We start from the raw sequence: 23,474 nt of genomic DNA, 5'->3' as shown, positions 1-23,474 counted from the left end.
TTATTTACATTATTATTTCTGGTTTACTTGCTGTCTGTTTACTTAAGTTCTCATATTCTGGTCTGTCTTCCTTCTGATTAGAATTTGTTTAACGCTTCTCTACGTTTTGTTTTGACAATGGCGCTGAGTGGCTCTTATCTGTACTTCTTCAGACTCTATGTTTCACAGATGCCCTTAGATGTATTAGAATATAAATTTAACTTTTATTTTATTGTGTGTTTATTCCTAAAAAAATAAAATGTCAATGTATAATCAATTTATCTTTATCAAATTTAAATTCAATATTATTAATTTATTTGTTGTATAACTATTAATTCAAAGTTACAATGTGTCCTAATCTATGATGTTCGTGCATGTGTGTTTGTCTCAACTTCCACACAGAAACTGGATGGATCAGATAAGCAACAAGGCTGTACCAAAAAAAAGTATACTAGACATATAAATGAATGATGAATTAAACAATGTTTCAATGTCCCACAATCCGTATTTATTTATTGATAATTAACCGTGTAATTTTCCATATATCTATTATTTTACTGGACTTAGCAAGCACCTACTACTAGCACACTCTACAGACCGAGAATAACTGTTCAACCACACTTAGTAATGCCAAGCTAGATGCTAACCTAGCCTTACTATGCCTCAGTAAGCAAACTTTTGCTAACCTAGCCCAATGCTATGCTAACACAATGCTAACCTAGCTCAATGCTAGGCTAACACAATGCTAACCTAGCTCAATGCTATCAGTGTCACTCCTCTTCGAACCAATGCCTCACGCAGCTGTCACTCACACAGCCTCGTCACACGCACACACTCTTATCTCAAAATGTTTCCCAGCTGAGACTATATGCGTCACACAGTCACTCACACACAGAGAATTTACCAGCACAGTTAAAAGTAAATGCAATAGACAACTACTTTTCTCATCCAGAAGCACAGCTGTATCATATCAGAACCTTAATAATAAGAACAACATTTATCATTCACTCTTAGATGGACAAATAGTCAAGTTTAAGGAGGGTATTCTGGACTTCCCTGCTTAGGCTGCTGCCCCCGCGATCCAACCTCCGAGAGCGGAATAAGATAATTAAATGGATAAATCATTCACTCATATGTTTTCTGTACATAAACTTTGTCTACTTTCTCACACGCACACACATTTTAGACAATTTCCAGACTTTTACAGATAGCGGGGCTGTGAAAAAAGCGTGAGGGGAGGTTGCGAGAGGGGGGGAAAGGAAGGAGGGGATTAAACCAGATAAGAAACCAGGTGCTACACAAAAGTTATTAAAATACGCAGATATATATATATATAAATTTTAAAAAACACATTTTTATCCCACAAACCACGCCCCCCTGGTCCGGACCAATATAAACAACTAATGCACGCGTGCTTTTGTGGAATCGGCCGTCTCATAACACACACACGCAGGTCATTCTTACTCATATAACGGCGATTAACCCATTCAGCGGAGCAAACCCTGCTTTTCCTTCCTGACCAACACGGATAACAGCCTAAGGCGCTGTAGAATCACCAGGAATCACCCTTCAATTCTACAGTACATCGTGTCTGGTCAGTCCATATAGTTTCACCAAGGCTCTACCATATGGAGCCCTTACTCTATCCATCTATACTGCAGCAAATTTCCAAATTCGTGACAACTTGGCTCAGTTGATCTCCTTTACCGGAGTCACTGAACGATCACCTTATATCAGGCTTTTTACCCGGCTGCAGCTTCCACATAGACAGATACGTAGGACCTTCATAGACGTCATAAATTTGTGTGGGCCAAATGTCACATCAGTTTAGCCAACCTTGCCTTAAATTTCGCTGTGTCCAACTCCGGCTAACCATGTACTTGCAGAAAAAAGCATCCTCTGCCAACAACGACAGAGGATGAAGAGGTTAAAAGAAATTTTTCGTCTCACATCGTCTATGCTTCTACACTCCAAACCACCAAAATTCTATCAACAATCCCCATTTGTTAAAAACAAGAGATTACAAGTTTTCAACAAACACACAGACAAATGATCACATATAAAACAACTCAAGCCAACCAACACATGCCCCAGTCTAGGTTGTTTTTGGAGAACTATCTTTTATGAAAAAAAATTTCAGTTTTCATCTTACCGATCCCGTTTCTCTTCAGACAGACAACTTTTACACAATAAGCAAAATAGCTTACCTTTTATTAGATGCGCGCGTGCAAGCGTTGTCTGCCTGAGAGAGAAGCCGGGAGCGGATGTTGACTTGCAGAGTTCTGGACCATCCTAGTTCGTGACGCCAATTTGTGTAGTGGATTGTCCGAAGCTTAAGCAGGCAACAAAATTAGTTTAGTACAACAAATTTATTTACCCATTATCAGAAGTGCAGGTTGAATTAAGTTGTCCGTGCAAGCAGACACAATGTACTCCAGAGCACACAAGACACACACAAGCCAAAATCACCCCCGAGTTCCGGTCTTCTGCCATTCATTTATATGTCTGTTGTGCGTCATCGTTCCTTATCAAATGCGTCAATGTCTTGTTTTGCTTTTCCTATCTGTTCCATAACAACTCGAATCCTTGAGACAGTCAACACATTCTATAGACAGTTTGGCACGACTTAATATTCACTTTTGCCCCACAACTGGTCCATTCAATGGCACAAAAATACAAGAGTATTGAAAATGAGCGGACATTCTTAAAAGACAAGAAATATAGGTCAAAAGGTCAGAAATTCTACTACAAACTCTTCACAGTAAAGTCACTGAAGTCAATTGGAACTCTTCACAGTAAAGTCACTAATCTCACTGATGTCAATTAGAATTATTCACAGGAAAGTCAATAATTTAATGGATGTCAATTGGAACTCTTCACAGTAAAGTCACTAATCTAATGGATGTCAATTGGAACTCTTCACAGTAAAGTTACTAATCTCATGGATGTCAATTGGAACTCTTCACAGTAAAGTCACTAATCTCACTGATGTCAATTGGAACTCTTCACAGTAAAGTCACCAATGTCACTGATGTCAATTGGAACTCTTCACAGTAAAGTCACTGATGTCAATTGGAACTTTTCACAGTAAAGTCACTGATGTCAGTTGGAACTCTTCACAGTAAAATCACTAATGTCACTGATGTCAATTGGAACTCTTCATAGTAAAATCACTAATGTCACTGATGTCAATTGGAACTCTTCACAGTAGTGTCACTGATGTCAATTGGAACTCTTCACAGTAAAGTCACTAATGTCACTGATGTCAATTGGAACTCTTCACAGTAAAGTCACTAATCTCACTGATGTCAATTGGAACTCTTCACAGTAAAGTCACTAATTTCACTGATGTCAATTGGAACTCTTCACAGTAAAGTCACTAATCTAATGGATGTCAATTGGAACTCTTCACAGTAAAGTCACTAATCTCACTGATGTCAATTGGAATTTTTCACAGTATAGTCACTACTCGCACGGATGTCAATTGTAATTCTTCACAGTAAAGTCACTAATCTCACTGATGTCAATTGGAACTCTTCACAGTAAATTCACTGATGTCAATTGGAACTTTTCACAGTAAAGTCACTGATGTCAGTTGGAACTCTTCACAGTAAAGTCACTAATCTAATGGATGTCAATTGGAACTCTTCACAGTAAAGTCACTAATCTCACTGATGTCAATTGGAACTCTTCACAGTATAGTCACTACTCGCACGGATGTCAATTGTAATTCTTCACAGTAAAGTCACTAATCTCACTGATGTCAATTGGAACTCTTCACAGTAAATTCACTGATGTCAATTGGAACTCTTCACAGTAAAATCACTAATGTCACTGATGTCAATTGGAACTCTTCACAGTAAAGTCACTAATGTCACTGATGTCAATTGGAACTCTTCACTGTAAAGTCACTAATGTCACCGATGTCAATTGGAATTCTTCACAGTAAAGTCACTAATCTTACTGATGTCAATTGGAACTCTTCACAGTAAAGTCACTAATTTCACTGATGTCAATTGGAACTCTTCACAGTAAAGCCACTAATCTCATGGATGTCAATTGAAACTCTTCACAGTAAAGTCACTAATCTCATGGATGTCAATTGGAACTCTTCACAGTAAAGTCACTAATCTCACGGATGTCAATTGGAACTCTTCACAGTAAAGTCACTAATCTCACTGATGTCAATTGGAACTCTTCACAATAAAGTCACTGATGTCAATTGGAACTCTCCACAGTAAAGTCACTAATCTCACTGATGTCAATTGGAATTATTCACAGGAAAGTCAATAATTTAATGGATGTTAATTGGAACTCTTCACAGTAAAGTCACTAATCTAATGGATGTCAATTGGAACTCTTCCCAGTAAAGTTACTAATCTCATGGATGTCAATTGGAACTCTTCACAGTAAAGTCACTAATCTCACTGATGTCAATTGGAACTCTTCACAGTAAAGTCACCAATGTCACTGATGTCAATTGGAACTCTTCACAGTAAAGTCACTAATCTCACGGATGTCAATTGGAACTCTTCATAGTAAAGTCACTTATGTCACTGATGTCAATTGGAACTCTTCACAGTAAAGTCACTAATGTCACTGATGTCAATTGGAATTATTCACAGTAAAGTCACTAATCTCACTGATGTCAATTGGAACTCTTCACAGTAAAGTCACTAATTTCACTGATGTCAATTGGAACTCTTCACAGTAAAGCCACTAATCTCATGGATGTCAATTGAAACTCTTCACAGTAAAGTCACTAATCTCATGGATGTCAATTGGAACTCTTCACAGTAAAGTCACTAATCTCACGGATGTCAATTGGAACTCTTCACAGTAAAGTCACTGATGTCAATTGGAACTCTTCACAGTAAAGTCACTAATCTCACTGATGTCAATTGGAATTATTCACAGGAAAGTCAATAATTTAATGGATGTCAATTGGAACTCTTCACAGTAAAGTCACTAATCTAATGGATGTCAATTGGAACTCTTCACAGTAAAGTTACTAATCTCATGGATGTCAATTGGAACTCTTCACAGTAAAGTCACTAATCTCACTGATGTCAATTGGAACTCTTCACAGTAAAGTCACCAATGTCACTGATGTCAATTGAAACTCTTCACAGTAAAGTCACTAATCTCACGGATGTCAATTGGAACTCTTCACAGTAAAGTCACTAATCTCACTGTTGTCAATTGGAACTCTTCACAGTAAAGTCACTGATGTCTCACTGATGTCAATTGGAACTCACAGATGTCAATTGGAACGTTTCACAGTAAAATAACTAATCTTACTGAAGTCAATTGTAACTCTTCACAGTAAAGTCACTAATCTCATGGATGTCAATTGGAACTCTTCACAGTAAAGTCACTAATCTCATGGATGTCAATTGGAACTCTTCACAGTAAAGTCACTAATCTCACGGATGTCAATTGGAACATTTCACAGTAAAGTCACTAATCTCACTGATGTCAATTGGAACTCTTCACAGTATTGTCACTACTCGCACGGATGTCAATTGTAATTATTCACGGTAAAGTCACTAATCTCACTGATGTCAATTGCAACTCTTCACAGTAAATTCACTGATGTCAATTAGAACTTTTCACAGTAAACTCACTGATGTCAGTTGGAACTCTTCACAGTAAAATCACTAATGTCACTGATGTCAATTGGAACTCTTCACAGTAAAGTCACTAATGTCACTGATGTCAATTGGAACTCTTTACAGTAAAGTCACTAATGTCACTGATGTCAATTGGAACTCTTCACAGTAAAGTCACTAATCTCACTGATGTCAATTGGAACTCTTCACAGTAAAGTCACTAATTTCACTGATGTCAATTGGAACTCTTCACAGTAAAGTCACTAATCTAATGGATGTCAATTGGAACTCTTCACAGTAAAGTCACTAATCTAATGGATGTCAATTGGAACTCTTCACAGGAAAGTCAATAATTTAATGGATGTCAATTGGAACTCATAACAGTAAAGTCACTAATCTAATGGATGTCAATTGGAACTCTTCACAGTAAAGTCACTAATCTCATGGATGTCAATTGGAACTCTTTACAGTAAAGTCACTAATGTCATGGATGTCAATTGGAACTCTTCACAGTAAAGTGACTAATCTCATGGATGTCAATTGGAACCCTTCACAGTAAAGCCACTAACGTCACTGATGTCAACTGGAACTCTTCACAGTAAAGTCACTTATGTCAGTGATGTCAATTGGACCTTTTTACAGTAAAGTCTCCAATCCCATGGATGTTAATTGGAACTCTTCACAGTAAAGTTATTAATCTCATTGATGTCAATTGGAACTCTTCACAGTAAAGTCACCAATGTCACTGATGTCAATTGGAACTCTTCACAGTAAAGCCAATAATCTCATGGATGTCAATTGGAACTCTTCACAGTAAAGTCACTAATCTCATGGATGTCAATTGGAACTCTTCACAGTAAAGTCACTAATCTCACTGATGTCAATTGGAACCCCACACAGCAAAAACACTCCGCGGCGGATCCCCCGCGCAGGTATCGCGCTTTCCGGAACGGAACCGCGAAACGGAACCGCGAAACGGACCCGCATCGGCGTTCATTTGCACTCAGGAACGTATCCGCCACGGCGGCGGGTAGCTGATCCGCCGTGGCGGCGCGTTGCATCCGCATCGCACCCATGATCAAAGCCTTATTTCCGCGGCAGGTGCGCCGCGGCAGGTGCGCCGTGACGGCGCGCTGCATCCGCTCCGCACCCAAGATCAAAGCCTAACCTCCCGCCGCGGACCAGCATTGGACTCATAAAAACCCTGGCTCATCTGGCCGTTTTGGACCCCTTTATCTTATTTTCAAAATCCCTTCTGTTCTTGCTGTAGGATAAAATAGGAAACTAAAAAATTCACTAAGCCCTACTACAGCAATATAGGCTTACATATGCATTGCCTTGTATTTTTAAACTAACAATATTGTCAATAGGCAGAAACAGAAAATGGTCAATTCACTCTATAAAGTAAATATATATAATATGTATTTAAAAAGTAAATATACATATTTAATCTATTAGGCTACAACTTCAAGGAAACACTGCTCCATGCACAGCTAACATATCAGAAAATGAATAACTGGTGAATGACACAAAGTCCAATAAAAGGTTGTTTATTTATACATATACATCTCTATTCCTCCTGAGGAGGTGGAAGCGGGACTCGTCTCCTCGTTGCCCGATCCCCCGCCAAGTTGAACCACCTGATGGCGTGTTTGGTGACCTCAGCGTCCGTGGCTGACCTTGTCAACACATTTTTACTCACAGCACCTGTAATCAAACAAGATTACAAGACAGATACGTTTATGTTTATGGTAGGAAGCATCCAAAGCCAAGTATGCTTACACAATACAAAATATGTGATAGGTATTAAGGAGATTACATTTGAAAAAAAAAAAAAGACTTAAAGTTACTGGAGGTGGTTAAAATAATGTGCGTAAACTATGAATTTGTGATCAGGGTATAGGTGTGCAAGACATCCAAAATGTTTAAACAATATCGTTATTTGGTTCCTTGATCAGAGTACTTGTTTGGCTCTGTTGGATGACGGCGGCTGGGGGTTGGGGGTGGGGAGCATAAATAAATATCCATAACCCAACTTTGGGAGGTTGACATTGTTTTCTTATTATATTTGTACTATCATTCTATGTTTGTATTCGTGTAGGCCAGGGGTGTCCAAAGTGCGGCCCGGGGGCCATTTGCGGCCTGCAGGTCATTTTTTAACGGCCCCAGGGCACATTTTTTAAAAATACGATCGAAATAAATAAAAAACATTAAAAGTGGTATCTAAAGAGCAAACAGGTGAAATGTAACAAGAAAATGTAGCAATGTTTACTCTAATCACACAAAGCTGCCATGTAGGCTGTTTCTTTCTTTAAAAAATAATAATGAATCAAAATTAATGTCATTATGAATTATTGACCTATTCAAGGCTTAAGAAGTTTACCTTCGCAATCAGCTGGTCTTGGTTGTGCTTAATAGTTTCCAGCAGGCTAAGGCTCAGGCGCTGTTGACAAACAGCAGTATAAAATTAACATGTTTCAGTGTTTATCCTCATTACTCATAATCCTGATATTAGCTATTGACCTTAGTTAATGACAAAAGTTATTGACAAAGTTTGAAGAAAATATGTGATTGCTTGTGAATTTGAATTTTTTCCAAAATTTGTGGCACGGAATGACCATCCGGTATTTGTCAGTTATTGCTCACCAGAGCAGGAAATGTTGTCGGCCATTCTTCCCCCTCGCCATGTTGGCCTGCAGGCCAGGCTGGATCCAGGCTCCTGGGTCTGCCACATGTTGAGGGCTGTTGGTGAGGGGGGTGGAGGGAGTCGAGGAGGGACTGCCGTTCCTAGTGAGGTGGGCATTGTGAGAGAGCCATCAGTTAACCATGACTGGTAATACCCAAGGGGCCTATCTATACACTAATATTTCAGAGTTCAGTCCCTACCTTGTGTAACTCTCTGCATGTTTAATGCAGGTGCTGGTGAAGGCATATGAATGCGTCCTTCCCCATGGTGAGGTGCTAAGGGAGATAAATTGGTATTAAATGGTTGTGATCTGTTAACCATGGTTACTGGATGCTGAGATATTATTTCAGAGATCAGTCTTTACCTAGAAAGTTATCTCCAGTTGAGGAGTCGAGTTGACAAGTACTCATGACTCTTGCTGGCACTCGGCGAGACGGTGGAGCTGGGAGAAGGGATACAAGGAGAGGGGAATATCTTTAGCACTAAGAATGTTAACCATATCTTTAATATTAATGTGGTGGTTTTGTTGTTTTCGATGTTAAGAGATTATTCCTTACTCTGCCTGTGCAATTGGCTTGCCAACCCCAGAGATGTGAGGTCACTATTTCCCGGGTCTTCTTCGCTATCATCTGAGTCCCCGAGACGATGGCTGTTGGGTAACCATATCATTAGGATTATTGCAATACCAAAATTGCCAAATATACATATAGTACAAGCATCTCTGGTCTATTTTTGAATGCTACCGGAAATAACCTTCCTATTACTGTAGAAACATGACAAAAACAAGACGGAACACACTTACACTGGCTTCCTTTTCCTTTTTTCTGGCAGCTCCTCGTTCTCTGCCTCAGATTGCAGGTCTGAGGTGTCGCAGCCCTTTCCATATTGTTGCATTATTTTTAATGCGTCTTTGTAGTTGTCTAAAATTGAATATGTTAAAATGAACATGAGTTTCAAATTAGCTGTAGAGCTGAACAGAATATTATTATTATTGATGATGATAAATCAGGTCTCTCTCTTACAAGAGACCTGGTCAGAACATAGACACAATAGGTTATTCCAAGCATAAAGAGAAGCAACTATGACGTTATTTTCAAACAAGAAGATTATGAATTTGCATACCACAAGTTCGGACAACAGAAACGTCAAATCTTGGCCAGTCTGGCTCATGCTGCTCCTCATTTAAAGCGGCCCTTTCAATTATGTCGGTGTTTTTATAGCTGGGCCAGAAAACCATCCTATCATCATACCATCCACTTGGGACAACCGCAATGTCCCTGTTCATTATAAATTTAATCAGATGAAAAGGCACCCTTAATGTAGAAAGAAAGAAAAGGGGTATTTATTCATCGTCAAAGGAACAACGTGGACAAAAGCATGCACAGGTGTTAGTGTATACAAATAAGCAAGTAAGATGAGCTGAGATTTTACCTGAATGGTGCCCCAAGGTGGTAAGAACTATAAGAAAGGTAAAAGTACAGGTCATAATAGTCAGAACTTCAGCTCAATCGTAAAGTAGGGTTTGAAATTATGGGTGTAGTGTATACAGAGATCAGTCCCTACCTTGTGTAACTCTCTGCATGTTTAATGCATGTGCTGGTGAAGGCATATGAATACATCCTTCCCCATGGTGAGGTGCTAAGGGAGATAAATTGGTATTAAATGGTTGTGATCTGTTAACCATGGTTACTGGATGCTGAGATATTATTTTGGAGATCAGTCTTTACCTAGAAAGTTATCTCCAGTTGAGGAGTCGAGTTGACAAGTACTCATGACTCTTGCTGGCACTCGGCGAGACGGTGGAGCTGGGAGAAAGGATACAAGGAGAGGGGAATATCTTTAGCACTAAGAATGTTAACCATATCTTTAATATTAATGTGGTGGTTTCGTCTACAACGCTAAATATATCCTGTGGTGTACCTCAGGGATCAATATAGGACCTAAATTATTCAATGTCTAGATAAATGACATTTGTAAAGTTACAAAAGATTTAAAGTTAGTATTATTTGCGGATGATACAACAGTGTTTTGTTCAGGAGAGAACACACAGAAGATAATACAAATAATAACAGAAGAAATTAACAAATTAAAAAGATGGTTTGACAAAAACAGACTATCTTTGAATCTCAGTAAAACTAAAATAATGCTATTTGGTAACAGTAGAAAAGAAAGTCAAACACAAATACAAATAGACGGAACAGAAATTGAAAGAGTAAATGAAACCAAATTTCTAGGTATAATGATTGATGATAAATTGAACTGGAAATCTCAAGTAAAAAATATACAACATAAAGTAGCAAGAAACACGTCAATAATGAATAAAGCAAAACATGTTCTAGACAAAAAATCACTTCATATTCTCTACTGTTCACTAGTGTTACATATCTGAGTTATTGTGTAGAAATATGGGGAAATAATTACAAAAGTACACTTCATTCATTAACGGTGTTACAAAAAAGATCAGTTAGAATAATATATAATGTTGGATATAGAGAACACACAAATCCTTTATTTATTGAATCAAAGATACTGAAATTCCACGACATAGTGAATTTGCAAACAGCTAAAATTATAAACAAAGCAAACTATAACCTGCTACCCAAGAATATACAACAATTCTTCTCAAAAAAAGAGGAGAAAAATAATCTTAGAGAGAAATGTAATTTAAAACATTTGTACGCACGTACAACACTTAAGACCTTCAGTATATCAGTATGTGGAATTAAATTATGGAATGCATTAAGCAAAGCAATCAAACAATGTACTAATATGATCAATTATTTATGCTTATATGTGGAAATAATAATAATAATAGTAAATAAAATAATAATAATAAAAAAAGGTAAATAAAGCATAAAATAGTCTCTAATAAATTAATTAAATAAAAAACAGCATATAAAATATATACATCAGCAAATAAAAAAAATATAGATCAAGAAAAAGGATATGTATGGGATATGTGCAGCAATTTTTCCCACTCACATCACCTCCTTTTATATTTTTTTCTACAATTAACTATGCCAAAAAACACATAGACATACCTTTTTTTTTTAATGTAAACAAAAACAACATGGCGTCACACACAGCTAGTCCACAGTAAACAGGATCTCAAGCTCCACTAAAGAACAAAGAAATAAATAATACACACTCATATTAATGGCAAAGAACGGCTGTTTCCACTCCGTTAACGTTACGTTGTTGACTAACGCAGTAACGTTAGCGACCTGGGCCTAAACAACACTGACAATAAAGTAATACGCTTTCGTTTCAAGCAGTTGGAAATATGTGGAATATCGTAGCATGTTACCTACACACATTCACAGCGTCTAACAAAAGATGGCCTAAGTTAACTGTATTGAACTTTTTACTCACCGGCTTCACACGGGAAACTTTCACATTCTGGAGTCGGGGTCCCCCGGAACACAAAACACAGATAAAAGACAATTTTACAATAGCACGGCGAAAAAATGACCGTCGTTGTGTGGGTTTTTTGACGAATAACAATCTTTTCCACTTTTCTTCGCTCGGGCCTCACCTACCGCGTGCAGCCATTTCGAATTTTCTGTATATGTGACGTCAGACGCACGTCCCCATGCAAAGCATTCTGGGAGGCGGCGCTGGAAATAAAGCCTTTTTTTACAGAATATAAAGTTTTACTGCTAGTCCTAATATCAAACAACGTCATTACAATCATACATAAACGATGATGGAAACACAAAGGCTGATATTTACTGCGAATGTAGCAATAAATCAATAAATCTATACTTACGTTCGTGTTCCAGCAAAGAAAGTCCAGAGATCTTGGCTCATGCGCGTACACGCTAGTAGGCGCGTCCACGTCTGCGGGTGCAGACATTGGTCGGCTCAGCGCGCGTAGGCGGAGCCTATAACTCTAGGCGGCGCGCGCCGGTTTGGTTTGTCGCGTCCGCGTATGCGAATCAGACAAGAGTCCGCTCAGGATCAGCTGTCTGACCGTACAATTTTCAGAGGCGGAGCTGTATCCTCTAGGCGGAGCCAAAACGAATGTGACAGTAACGCGGGTTGGGCGACTTGAAGGCGGATCCGTATAGCAGTCTTCTGCTGTGTGGGACTCTTCACAGTAAAGTCCCTACTCGCACGGATGTCAATTGTAATTCTTCACAGTAAAGTCACTAATCTCACTGATGTCAATTGGAACTCTTCACAGTAAAGTCACTGATGTCAATTGGAACTCTTCACAGTAAAGTCACTGAAGTCAATTGGAACTCTTCACCGTAAAGTCACTAATTTTACTGATGTCAATTGGAATTCTTCACAGGAAAGTCAATAATTTAATGGATGTCAATTGGAACTCTTCACAGTAAAGTCACTAATCTAATGGATGTCAATTGGAACTCTTTACAGTAAAGTGACTTATGTCATGGATGTCAATTGGAACTCTTCACAGTAAAGTCACTAATCTCATGGATGTCAATTGGAACTCTTCACAGTAAAGTGACTAATCTCATGGATGTCAATTGGAACCCTTCACAGTAAAGCCACTAACGTCACTGAAGTCAATTGGAACTCTTCAAAGTAAAGTCACTAATGTCACTGATGTCAATTGGAACTCTTCACAGTAAAGTCACTACTCGCACGGATGTCAATTGTAATTCTTCACAGCAAAGTCACTAATCTCACTGATGTCAATTGGAACTCTTGACAGTGGACGCGACAACACTGCTCTCTTTGTTAATCAAGCCTGCGGGGTCACTGGCTCACTGCTCTTACGTAGCTTGATGTGTCCTTTGCCATATTGGATACGCCTTTGTATTGACTTTTGGGAACTGTTTGCAAACACACGTGTGATGTGGAAGCGCCCGAAGGCCTTATTTGCACTTTGTCAGCAGGGCCATGCCAGTTCAACTTGCAGGAAGTACGTCTGTTTTAGAGGCCATGGCTGCTGTTGTGGCTGATACAACTGTGCTATAAGCGCAGAGGCCTTTCCCAGGTGTCCCCATTTCACTCCATCACGGGCTCATTATTAAGGCTGAGCGATATGGATGAAAATAAGTGTTTATTATCCATTGATATAGTTAATTACCGTATGTTCTGGACTATAAAGCACACCGCAATATAAGTCACACACACTAAATTTTAGAAGATAAAAATTGTTTTTCCATATATTAGCCGAACCAGACAATAAGCCACAGATATATACGTCGCAAAATTAGTTGTTTACAAAGTACGATTCTGTTAATGTTTATACATATTAGGGTTGTACGGTATACCGGTACTAGTATAGTATCACAGTACTAATGAATCAAAAACGGTACTATACTCTGTTTGAAAAGCACCGGTTCCCCATTTTTATTTATTTTTTAACAGGCATGACGGCGCGTCGTCATGTGATGACATTGCTGGCTTTACGAGCAGAGGAGCATGTTCGGCAGCGCACACACACAGAGTACTTACAAGCCAACAGTGTGTGGACAGAAAAGGGAGAACGGACGCATTTTGCTCTAATTACTAAAGATGAAGGTGAAGTTATAACACTGAAACACCCTCAGGAAAAGGTGCTTTAAGACATGGCTAGCTTGCTAGCAGCTAACATCCATCCGCAGTCTGCAGTGTTTTAGCTACTTTTAAATCACTAATCCTCACCTCCATGGTACGTTTCTTACAAGTATCGTTATCACTGCAGGACGATGAATAGCTAAACATGCTTCCCCACACATCGTAGGAGGATACAATAGCTCACCGGCATCACTGCTAACAAAAGCTAGCGCGCCTGAATGTAAACAAATGCCATGGGTAGATTTCCACCTGACATCCACTGTAATGATACCAAGTACAATAGTGTATCTCATCGATACTACTATGAGTACATTGATATTTTTTATCGTCATTAAATATTTTTTCCTTTTTGAAAAAAATTCATATTATGTTCATTAACTTAAGAAATATGTCCCTGGACACATGAGGACTTTGAATATGACCAATGTACAAAACACAAAACCAGTGAAGTTGGCACATTGTGTAAATCGACAAAAAACAGAATACAATGATTTTCAAATATTTTTCAACTTATATTCAATTGAATACACTGCAAAGACAAGATACTTAAAGTTCAAACTGGTAAACTTTGTTTTGCAAATTTTAGCTCTTTTGGAATTTAATGCCTGCAACATGTTTCAAAAAAGTTGGCACAAGTGGCAAAAAAGACTGAGAAAGTTGAGGAATGCTAATCAAACACTTATTTGGAACATCCCACAGGTGAACAGGCTAATTGGGAACAGATGGTTGCCATGATTGGGTATAAAAGCAGCTTCCATGAAATGCTAAGTCATTTACAAACAAAGATGGGGCGAGGGTCACCACTTTGTGAACAAATGCGTGACCAAATTGTCAAACAGTTTAAGAACAACATTTCTCAATGAGCTATTGCAAATAATTTAGGGATTTGACCATCTAAGGTCTGTAATATCATCAAAAGGTTCATGCTGAAAGGTACATACAGGTTTTAGAGCAACATACTGTATGTTGCCATCCAAGTAACGTCTTTTTCATGGACGCCCCTGCTTATTTCAGAAAGACAATGCCAAGCCACATTCTGCATGTGTTACAACAGTGTGGCTTTGTAGTAAAGAGTGTGGGTACTATACTGGCCTGCCTGTAGTCAGATCTGTCTCCCATTGAAAATATGTGGCGCAATATGAAGCCTAAAATACCACAACGGAGACTGTTGAACAACTTAAGCTGTACATCGAGCAATAATGGGAAAGAATTCCAAACATACTGTATGTTTAATGTACCCTAAGATTTTTTTAAATATTGGTATCGGGACCACCCTAATATAAATGTTTAATTGTTTTCAAACGGTGCCTGTAACACAGCAGTAAAACAGCTGATCAAACAAACAGAAGTCATCGTCATGGACCCACTAGCTGCGGAAGCTAACTCTCCAATCAGCTAAACAGACTCATTAACTCCACGGTGACGTGTAGGTGAATTTACTGAGGAATTTGTGAAACTGAAACAATACAAAAAGAATGCCATTGTAAGTTAATAACACTAACACACATTTGTAAATGTGTTAGCATATAAGCTAATGCTAACAACGCTAGCTTCATTTTATTACGATAGCACGTACAAATATGCATGAAAACATTCCTACAGACATCACACTTGGGAGGCTTCAGTAAGTATAAATAGTTATAGTTATACTGTGAAACTTACAAACGTTCCTTGGAGTGATTAATGATGAATCCACACAAGTAGCAACGCTATGGACGGCTAGAAGAAGACAACAAAGACATTTAATAATATCGCATTTTATCGCTGTAATGATAATACCGTGATATTTGTTTACTGTCAGAAACTCATACCGGCCTGGGCCTATTTATTTTTGTTGTTTTGTTTATTATACAATAAATTGTCTCTCTAAGTAGAAATATCACACTCCTTAAAATATGTGCACAAGCTTAAAAACATTGCTTTGCTTTTATAGAATTCCATCAGCGGTCTCATGAAAACCTTAACAGCATCCCCCATGTGTGGAAAAAGGAGCTGACTTGTTTAGTCTGTGTCACTAATGCCTTTGCTATTATGTTTTCAATTGCATTTGTGGAGTGTTGCCGTGCCCTTTTGTGCACACTATCACTGACTCATGACTGTGTCACTTGGTATTCAGTGACTCACAATAGACCAGATGAAACCCAATCCGTGACCAGTCACTGGCCATACCACGTGCTCCCTTGCCTTTCCCGTCAATGAAGTAATGACATGTCTACCTGCAGATTATGTTGTGCCTCACACGCTCCAAAAGGGAAATAGGAAGCTTGGCTGACCGCTGGAGTGTGCCAAAAGAAAGCAGCAGGTCTCCATATGTTATCCAAACATTTGCTCAACTCCCTCTAGGCTTTATTTTAACCTCTCCACAGGTTCCTCATGTTATGTATACAGCATTCATGACAAGATACACACCTGTCTTATATTAAACACTTCATTTATTTTAATTAGAGTAAATGTACTCAAGAGTACTGTTACTATAAGGTAGTATGACTCAAGTAAAAGTCATCTTAATACAGTAACTACTTGTTATTGAACACCTTTTAGAATTAAGGTGTACAAATAAGGAATACATAAGAAATGCTGAAACCTGAGAACAACTATGTTCTACGGGTTGAGTTCCAAGAAGTCACGGCTGTGTTCTAAAGCAGTGTTTTTCAACCTTTTCTGAGCCAAGGCACATTTTTTTTCATTGAAAAAATTCTGAGGCACACCACCTGCAGAAAACATAAAAAAAATGAAACTCATTAGCCGATATTGAAAATAAAAAGTTGTTCTCGCAATTGTTGGGTATGAATTCAAACCATAACCAACCATGCATCACCAGGGATGATGTTTGTTAAGAAATTATCGATTTCGATGCCATTATCGAATCCTCTTATCGAACCGATTCCTTGTCGATTCTCTTATCGAATCCAGATAGGTTGTTGTATATGCAAAAAAAACACACGATACTTGGTTTAACAAAAGCTCACTTTAATTTTTTAAGAAGAAAATTAAATAGAATAAATAAATAAATATTGACTGTTGTTACCCAAAAAAATAAAAAAAATAAAAAAAAATATTGACTGTTAGTGCCTTTAAAGGCCTACTGAAATGAGATTTTCTTATTTAAACGGGGATAGCAGATCCATTCTATGTGTCATACTTGATCATTTCGCGATATTGCCATATTTTTGCTGAAAGGATTTAGTAGAGAACATCGACGATAAAGTTCGCAACTTTTGGTCGTTGATAAAAAAGCCTTGCCTGTACCGGAAGTAGCAGACGATATGCGCGTGACGTCACCGGTTGTGGAGCTTCTCACATCTGCACATTGTTTACAATCATGGCCACCAGCAGCAAGAGCGATTCTGACCGAGAAAGCGACGATTTTCCCATTAATTTGAGCGAGGATGAAAGATTCGTGGATGAGGAAAGTGACAGTGAAGGATTAGAGTGCAATGCAGGACGCCAGGGTGTATCTTTTTTCGCTCTGACCGTAACTTAGGTACAAGGGCTCATTGGATTCCACACTTTCTCCTTTTTCTATTGTGGATCACGGATTTGTATTTTAAACCACCTCCGATACTATATCCTCTTGAAAATGAGAGTCGAGAACGCGAAATGGTTCTCGAAATGGACATTCACAGTGACTTTTATCTCCACGACAATACATCGGTAAAGCACTTTAGCTTCGGAGCTAACAAGATAGCATTGTGCTTAACTGCGGATAGAAACAGAAGAAATAAGCCCCTGACTGGAAGGATAGACAGAAGATAAACAATGCTATTTTTACTTCTACTATCAAGAGACACCAAACTAAACCCTGGACCTGTAACCACACGGTTAATGCTGTCCAGCCTGGCGAAGCCTTGCAATGCTGTTGCTAACGACGCCATTGAAGCTAACTTAGCTATGGGACCTCGACAGAGCTAGGCTAAAAACATTAGCTCTCCACCTACGCCAGCCCTCAACTGCTCATCACCACCCGTGCTCACCTGCGTTCCAGCGATCGACGGCGCGACAAAGGACTTCACCCGATCATCGGTGCGGTCGGCGGCTAGCGTCGGATAGCGCGTCTGCTATCCAACTCAAAGTCCTCCTGGTTGTGTTGCTGTAGCCAGCCGCTAATACACCGATCCCACCTACAGCTTTCTTCTTTGCCGTCTTCATTGTCCATTAAACAAATTGCAAAAGATTCAACAACACAGATGTCCAGAATACTGTGGAATTATGTGATGAAAACAGACGACTTAAGCTGGCTATTCCAAAATGTCTGCTTCAACCTGTGACGTCACGCGCAAACGTCATCATACCAAGAAGTTTTCAGCCGGATATTTCCCGGGAAATTTCAAATTGCACTTTATAAGTTAACCCGGCCGTATTGGCATGTGTTGCAATGTTAAGATTTCATCATTGATATATAAACTATCAGACTGCGTGGTCGGTAGTAGTGGGTTTCAGTAGGCCTTTAAAGGCCTACTGAAATTATTTTTTTTTATTTAAACGGGGATAGCAGATCCATTCTTTGTGTCATACTTGATCATTTCGCGATATTGCCATATTTTTGCTGAAAGGATTTAGTAGAGAACATCGACGATAAAGTTTGCAACTTTTGGTCGCTGATAAAAAAAGCCTTCTCTGTACCGGAAGTAGCGTGACGTCACAGGTTGAAGGGCTCCTCACATTTCCCCATTGTTTACAATGTAGCGAGAGCGATTCGGACCGAGAAAGCGACGATTACCCCATTAATTTGAGCGAGGATGAAAGATTTGTGGATGAGGAACGTGAGAGTGAAGGACTAGAGTGCAGTGCAGGACGTATCTTTTTTCGCTCTGACCGTAACTTAGGTACAAGGGTTCATTGAATTCCACATTTTCTCTTTTCTATTGTGGACCACGGATTTGTATTTTAAAACACCTCGGATACTATATCCTCTTGAAAATGAGAGTCGAGAACGCGAAATGGACATTCACAGTGACTTTTATCTCCACGACAATACATCGGCGAAGCTCTTTAGCTACGGAGCTAACGTGATAGCATCGGGCTTAAATGCAGATAGAAACAAAAGAAATAAACCCCTGACTGGAAGGATAGACAGAAAATCAACAATACTATTAAACCATGGACATGTAACTACACGGTTAATGCTTTCCAGCCTGGTGAAGCTTAACAATGCTGTTGCTAACGACGCCATTGAAGCTAACTTAGCTACGGGACTTCGTCAGAGCTATGATAAAAACATTAGCGCTCCACCTACGCCAGCCCTCATCTGCTCATCAACACCCGTGCTCACCTGCGTTCCAGCGATCGACGGAGCGACGAAGGACTTCACCCGATCATAGATGCGGTCGGCGGCTAGCGTCGGATAGCGCGTCTGCTATCCATCTCAAAGTCCTCCTGGTTGTGTTGCTGTAGTCAGTCGCTAATACACCGATCCCACCTACAGCTTTCTTCTTTTCAGTCTTCATTGTTCATTAAACAAATTGCAAAAGATTCACCAAAACAGATGTCCAGAATACTGTGGAATTTTGCGATGAAAACAGAGCTTTTTGTATTGGATGCAATTGGTCCGAATACTTCCGTTTCAACCATTCACGTCACGCGCATACGTCATCATACATAGATGTTTTCAACCAGAAGTTTCGCGGGAAATTTAAAATTGCACTTTATAAGTTAACCCGGCCATATTGGCATGTGTTGCAATGTTAAGATTTCATCATTGATATATAAACTATCAGACTGCGTGGTCGGTAGTAGTTGGTTTCAGTAGGCCTTTAAGTGGGCCACCTAAGAAAAATACATGCAGGGAAAATCCTGCATTAATTTTTATTGTACAGCACTTTACATTTGAAACAAATCTCAGAGTAATGGTGTTGTTTACTTTTTGCTCCATTACATGTCAGCAAATTACAATTATTAACCTACTTGTATTCGTCTGTGTTCACCAAGTTGAAGGGGAGGAGATTTTTCACCATCATTCTCGTTAGCTTGCGAGTAATGTTGTTACTCTCCTCCTCACTCATCTTGCTGCGCTCTGCGTTATACCTCGCCATGGTCAATGCTTATACCTCGCCATGGTAAATGGGTTAACCCTCTGTACTACAAAGGAAACACTGCCCTGGTCACTGGCTGTCATGAATGTCATCATCTGAAATAGGATAACGTTAACATTATCTTAATTCACATCTTGCAAGCACTAGTTTATTAGACAGACCTGCAAACTCTGGAGTGGTGTAGGCTACAAGATACCATTAACATTATCAGACACATGCAAAAAGGCTAACGTTACCGTTAGCCACTGACTTAGGTAACGTTAGTCTAGCTAACATTACTGCAGTCCTGGTTGACATAAGAGGTAATGTTATTTTAGCCTAAAGGCTACAAGTGAGCAGATATGGAAATTAACCGGCAACAGTTAACGTTAGTTACTCACCGGCACTATCACTGGGACTGCAGGTTGAAGCAGAGGAAGAGGGGCGTACTTCGTCATCTCTGTCGCTGCTTCTCCACGTGTCGAAGACACGACACGTTTCTCTAACCTTCAGGTTGTGTACGGCCTGAACATGTTTCAACATATTTGTTGTACTGCTCTCCTTACAGGAAAGCGAAGCCTGGCAATAATTGCAGATAGCCGTTTCCTCGTTGTATTTCTTAGTAAGTTAAGCCATGCCTTGGAGCGTTTTTCCCGGTTCGTTGTTGTTGCTGCTTCTGTATCTGCCGCCGAATGACTGAGCTACGTCATTTCCTGTGACGTGCCACAGGACATTTCCTGTGACACGGGATTCGTTCCCAGGGATTCAAATAAAGAATCAAATTTTTTTCTTTACTATAGTGGCTTCGATAACGGGAACCATTTCTCAAAAAGGGATTCAAATCCATGAAATCGTTATTTTCTTATCGAACAATCAGGAGAACCGGTTTTCGAACATCATCCCTATGCATCACTATAGCTCGTCTCAAAGTAGGTGTACTGTCACGACATTTCACATCACGCCGTGACTTATTTTGAGTTTTTTGGTGTTTTCCTGTGTGTAGTGTTTTAGGCCTTTCCTCTTTTGTTGGTATTTTTCTGTAGCAGTTTCATGTCTTCCTTGAACGCTATTCCCCACACCTGCTTTGTTTTTGCAATCAAGACTATTCAAGTTGTACGGACGCTATACTTCTTTGTGGGGACATTGTTGATTGTCATGTCATGTACGGATGTACTTTGTGGACACCGTCTGCTCCACACGCTGTAAGTCTTTTCTGTCGTCCAGCATTCTGTTTTTGTTTACTTTGCAGCCCGTTCAGTTTTAGTTTCGTTTTGCATAGCCATCCCTAAGCTTCAATGCCTTTTCTTAGCGGCACTTAGCGGCACTCGCCTTTTGTGTATTTTTGTTTTAAGTGTTAGATACCTTTTTCCCCACACGCTGCCTCCCGCATATTGTGATCTCGACAAACCATGTTCCCGACATCTACAAAGCAATTAGCTACCTGCTGCCACCTACTGATATGGAAGAGTATTACACAGTTACTCTGCCGAGCTCTAGACATTGCGGATTATAATTACTGGTTTGCAAAAAAATATTTTTAACCCAATTAGGTGAAATTACATAATCTCCCACGGCACACCAGACTGTATCTCACGGCACACTAGTGTGCCGCGGCACAGTGGTCGAAAAACACTGCTCTAAAGGATGAGTGTAGTATGACTGGTCTTGCCTCATTTACAGACACATTTGTCTGACTACGGCCCATTTTAAAGCAAAATCCCAAAACCCGTTGGTAAAACTTCTTGTTTTATCAAGAATTTATTCGCTCTCTGCAGCACTCATTTTTACTTTATTTTCTCCCTCCTTGCAAAGAATCAACTGCGAGACAACGAGATGGCACAACCAAGCTTGACAAATACTGTTACCTGATTGACTGTAGCGTGTTCATGCAACCAACTTTGTTCGCAACTTACTTTCTTTCAACGAAAAAAAATATATATATCAAACACATTTTTATTGATATCGCTGTACATTTTGATATCGTTATATCGTCCAGCCCTAGATGAATCCAGTCTTTTGTTACGCCTTACATAGTATTTATACTCTAAGTATTGTACTTTTTATTGTATCGTTCATCTTAGTTGTAGTTTTCATTACCAAATTTGGAGGTGTTAAAATCGCCATATATAATTCTAATTAGTAACATGTGTAGCGCATATCCAAAGAAAACAGTGACTCGCAGTAAGAATACACAATGTATGAAAATGAACATTTATATCACCATGTGTCAGTACAAATTTTGACATTTCAGCCTAAAAGAATTCTACTTCCAACTAGAGAAAGCATGTTGCGGTAAGTTGTAGATTATTTTTTTGTTTGTTTTATATATGCTAACATTAGCCCTGTCCAGTTTATGTTGAGCTGTTTAAAAAAGTATGTTTAATAAAACAAAATGCGTAAAGCCAACAAATTGTCCGGGCCAATGTTGATCATATTCAAAACTTGAAAATGATCTGTCTAAGGTACTCTTATTAAATGAAGATAAAACACCTCAATCTGCGATTAATCATGATTTAATTGGAGTTGGGACAATGCGATTCATTGTGATTAATTACTTTCATCGTTTGACAGACCTAACTAGTTTTAGTACATTTCAATTTACAAGTGACATTACATTAAACATGAAATAACAATGTCTAAAGGTAAAAAAAAAATTAATTGTAATAAACTCATTACATTCCATATTAATCAAATGTGCATTTGCTTCTGAATGATACATTTCCATGCTATTGTAAATGATTCATAACATAAGAGGTTCTTCCTCAATTGTTTGTCTAAGCATGATTTATTGATAAAGATCAAAATGCTGGGCTATGGTGCTTAATATTAAATGTTCCACTTACTGTAAGAGTAGGCATGTCTGAAGCATGTCTCCCCACTCCGCTCTAAGTGCAGTTCTGCTCCTACACGTTTATCATCCATGTTTAGTACATGATTGTGGATTAGGAACATACATTGTAAATGGCTTTTCCCATAAAAGTTGTTGTTTATTGCAATGTTTAACCAATAATCTCTTTGAAGACATCTACCTATTCGGAGTAATGGTAACAGGACATCTGTACCCCACTCTCCTATGTCGCTTCCCCTACCCCGCCGTATGATGGCTAATGTAGCAGCGCCCCTGATGGCGGCAGCTTGGGGCCGGGTGTGCGCCCCATCCCCTATGTTGCAAGTCTCGAGTTTTGTGTGTCGTAATATGTGCTTATGTTGCTCGTGGTTTTTTTCTAGTCTCAAACTGAGCCCCCCCATAGGATCTTAGTTTGTCCCCCCCTACGTTCACCTTTCCGCTCGGTCTGTAAGTCTTGGGGCACCATTCGATTCCATTCTTAGGAGTCACGATTCGATTCAAAAGTGATTGTCGATTCAAAATCCCTGCTTGAATAACATTGGTTGCCAGTTCTATGATGAACTACATTAATAGATAATTAGCTCTGATACATTTCTATGTTACTTAAAAGAAAACTGGTTTTGTTTATTAAAAGGCTTTTGCGAACATTTACTAAAGTCAAATACAAACACGGCAACAAGAGAAGTATCTGTGCAGCAGATATAGATCATCTACATCAACAATATAAGTGGCTGGACAGGACAGATTAAAAAAAAAAAATTTGAGTTTTATTTCATCGATTCACAATTGTTATGAATAAGAAT

The 23,474-nt window shown here is 39.1% G+C and overlaps 2 protein-coding genes across 6 annotated transcripts in view; one reads left to right on the top strand and one right to left on the bottom strand.

Annotated features, from left to right (window-relative positions):
• Positions 1 to 23,474, top strand: part of arl15a (ADP-ribosylation factor-like 15a) — a 367,743-nt gene that overhangs the window by 230,207 nt on the left and 114,062 nt on the right. The gene's annotated exons all lie outside the window — the stretch shown is intronic.
• On the bottom strand, positions 7,138 to 11,922 carry LOC133651603 (uncharacterized). 4 transcript variants are annotated; one of them, XM_062049582.1, is made up of 13 exons: positions 11,650 to 11,922; positions 11,319 to 11,395; positions 10,005 to 10,082; positions 9,841 to 9,915; positions 9,709 to 9,735; positions 9,400 to 9,590; positions 9,080 to 9,197; positions 8,835 to 8,926; positions 8,642 to 8,719; positions 8,478 to 8,552; positions 8,238 to 8,378; positions 7,975 to 8,034; positions 7,157 to 7,298 (listed from the first exon to the last, which is right to left on the bottom strand). In XM_062049582.1, the coding sequence occupies exons 4-12, from the start codon at positions 9,894 to 9,896 to the stop codon at positions 8,021 to 8,023; spliced, it is 792 nt and encodes a 263-aa protein (XP_061905566.1). In that variant the 5' UTR covers positions 9,897 to 9,915; positions 10,005 to 10,082; positions 11,319 to 11,395; positions 11,650 to 11,922; the 3' UTR covers positions 7,157 to 7,298; positions 7,975 to 8,020. The 4 variants fall into 4 exon arrangements, with proteins under 4 accessions (XP_061905563.1, XP_061905565.1, XP_061905564.1 ...); XM_062049579.1 differs by lacking the exon at positions 7,975 to 8,034 and having other exon boundaries at positions 7,138 to 7,298; XM_062049581.1 differs by lacking the exons at positions 7,975 to 8,034; positions 9,400 to 9,590 and having other exon boundaries at positions 7,138 to 7,298.

Source organism: Entelurus aequoreus, linkage group LG06, assembly GCF_033978785.1.
Source record: "Entelurus aequoreus isolate RoL-2023_Sb linkage group LG06, RoL_Eaeq_v1.1, whole genome shotgun sequence".
NCBI lineage: Eukaryota > Metazoa > Chordata > Actinopteri > Syngnathiformes > Syngnathidae > Entelurus > Entelurus aequoreus.
The sequence above is the reverse complement of the archived record's forward strand: the minus strand, read 5'-3'. Positions and strand labels throughout refer to the sequence as shown.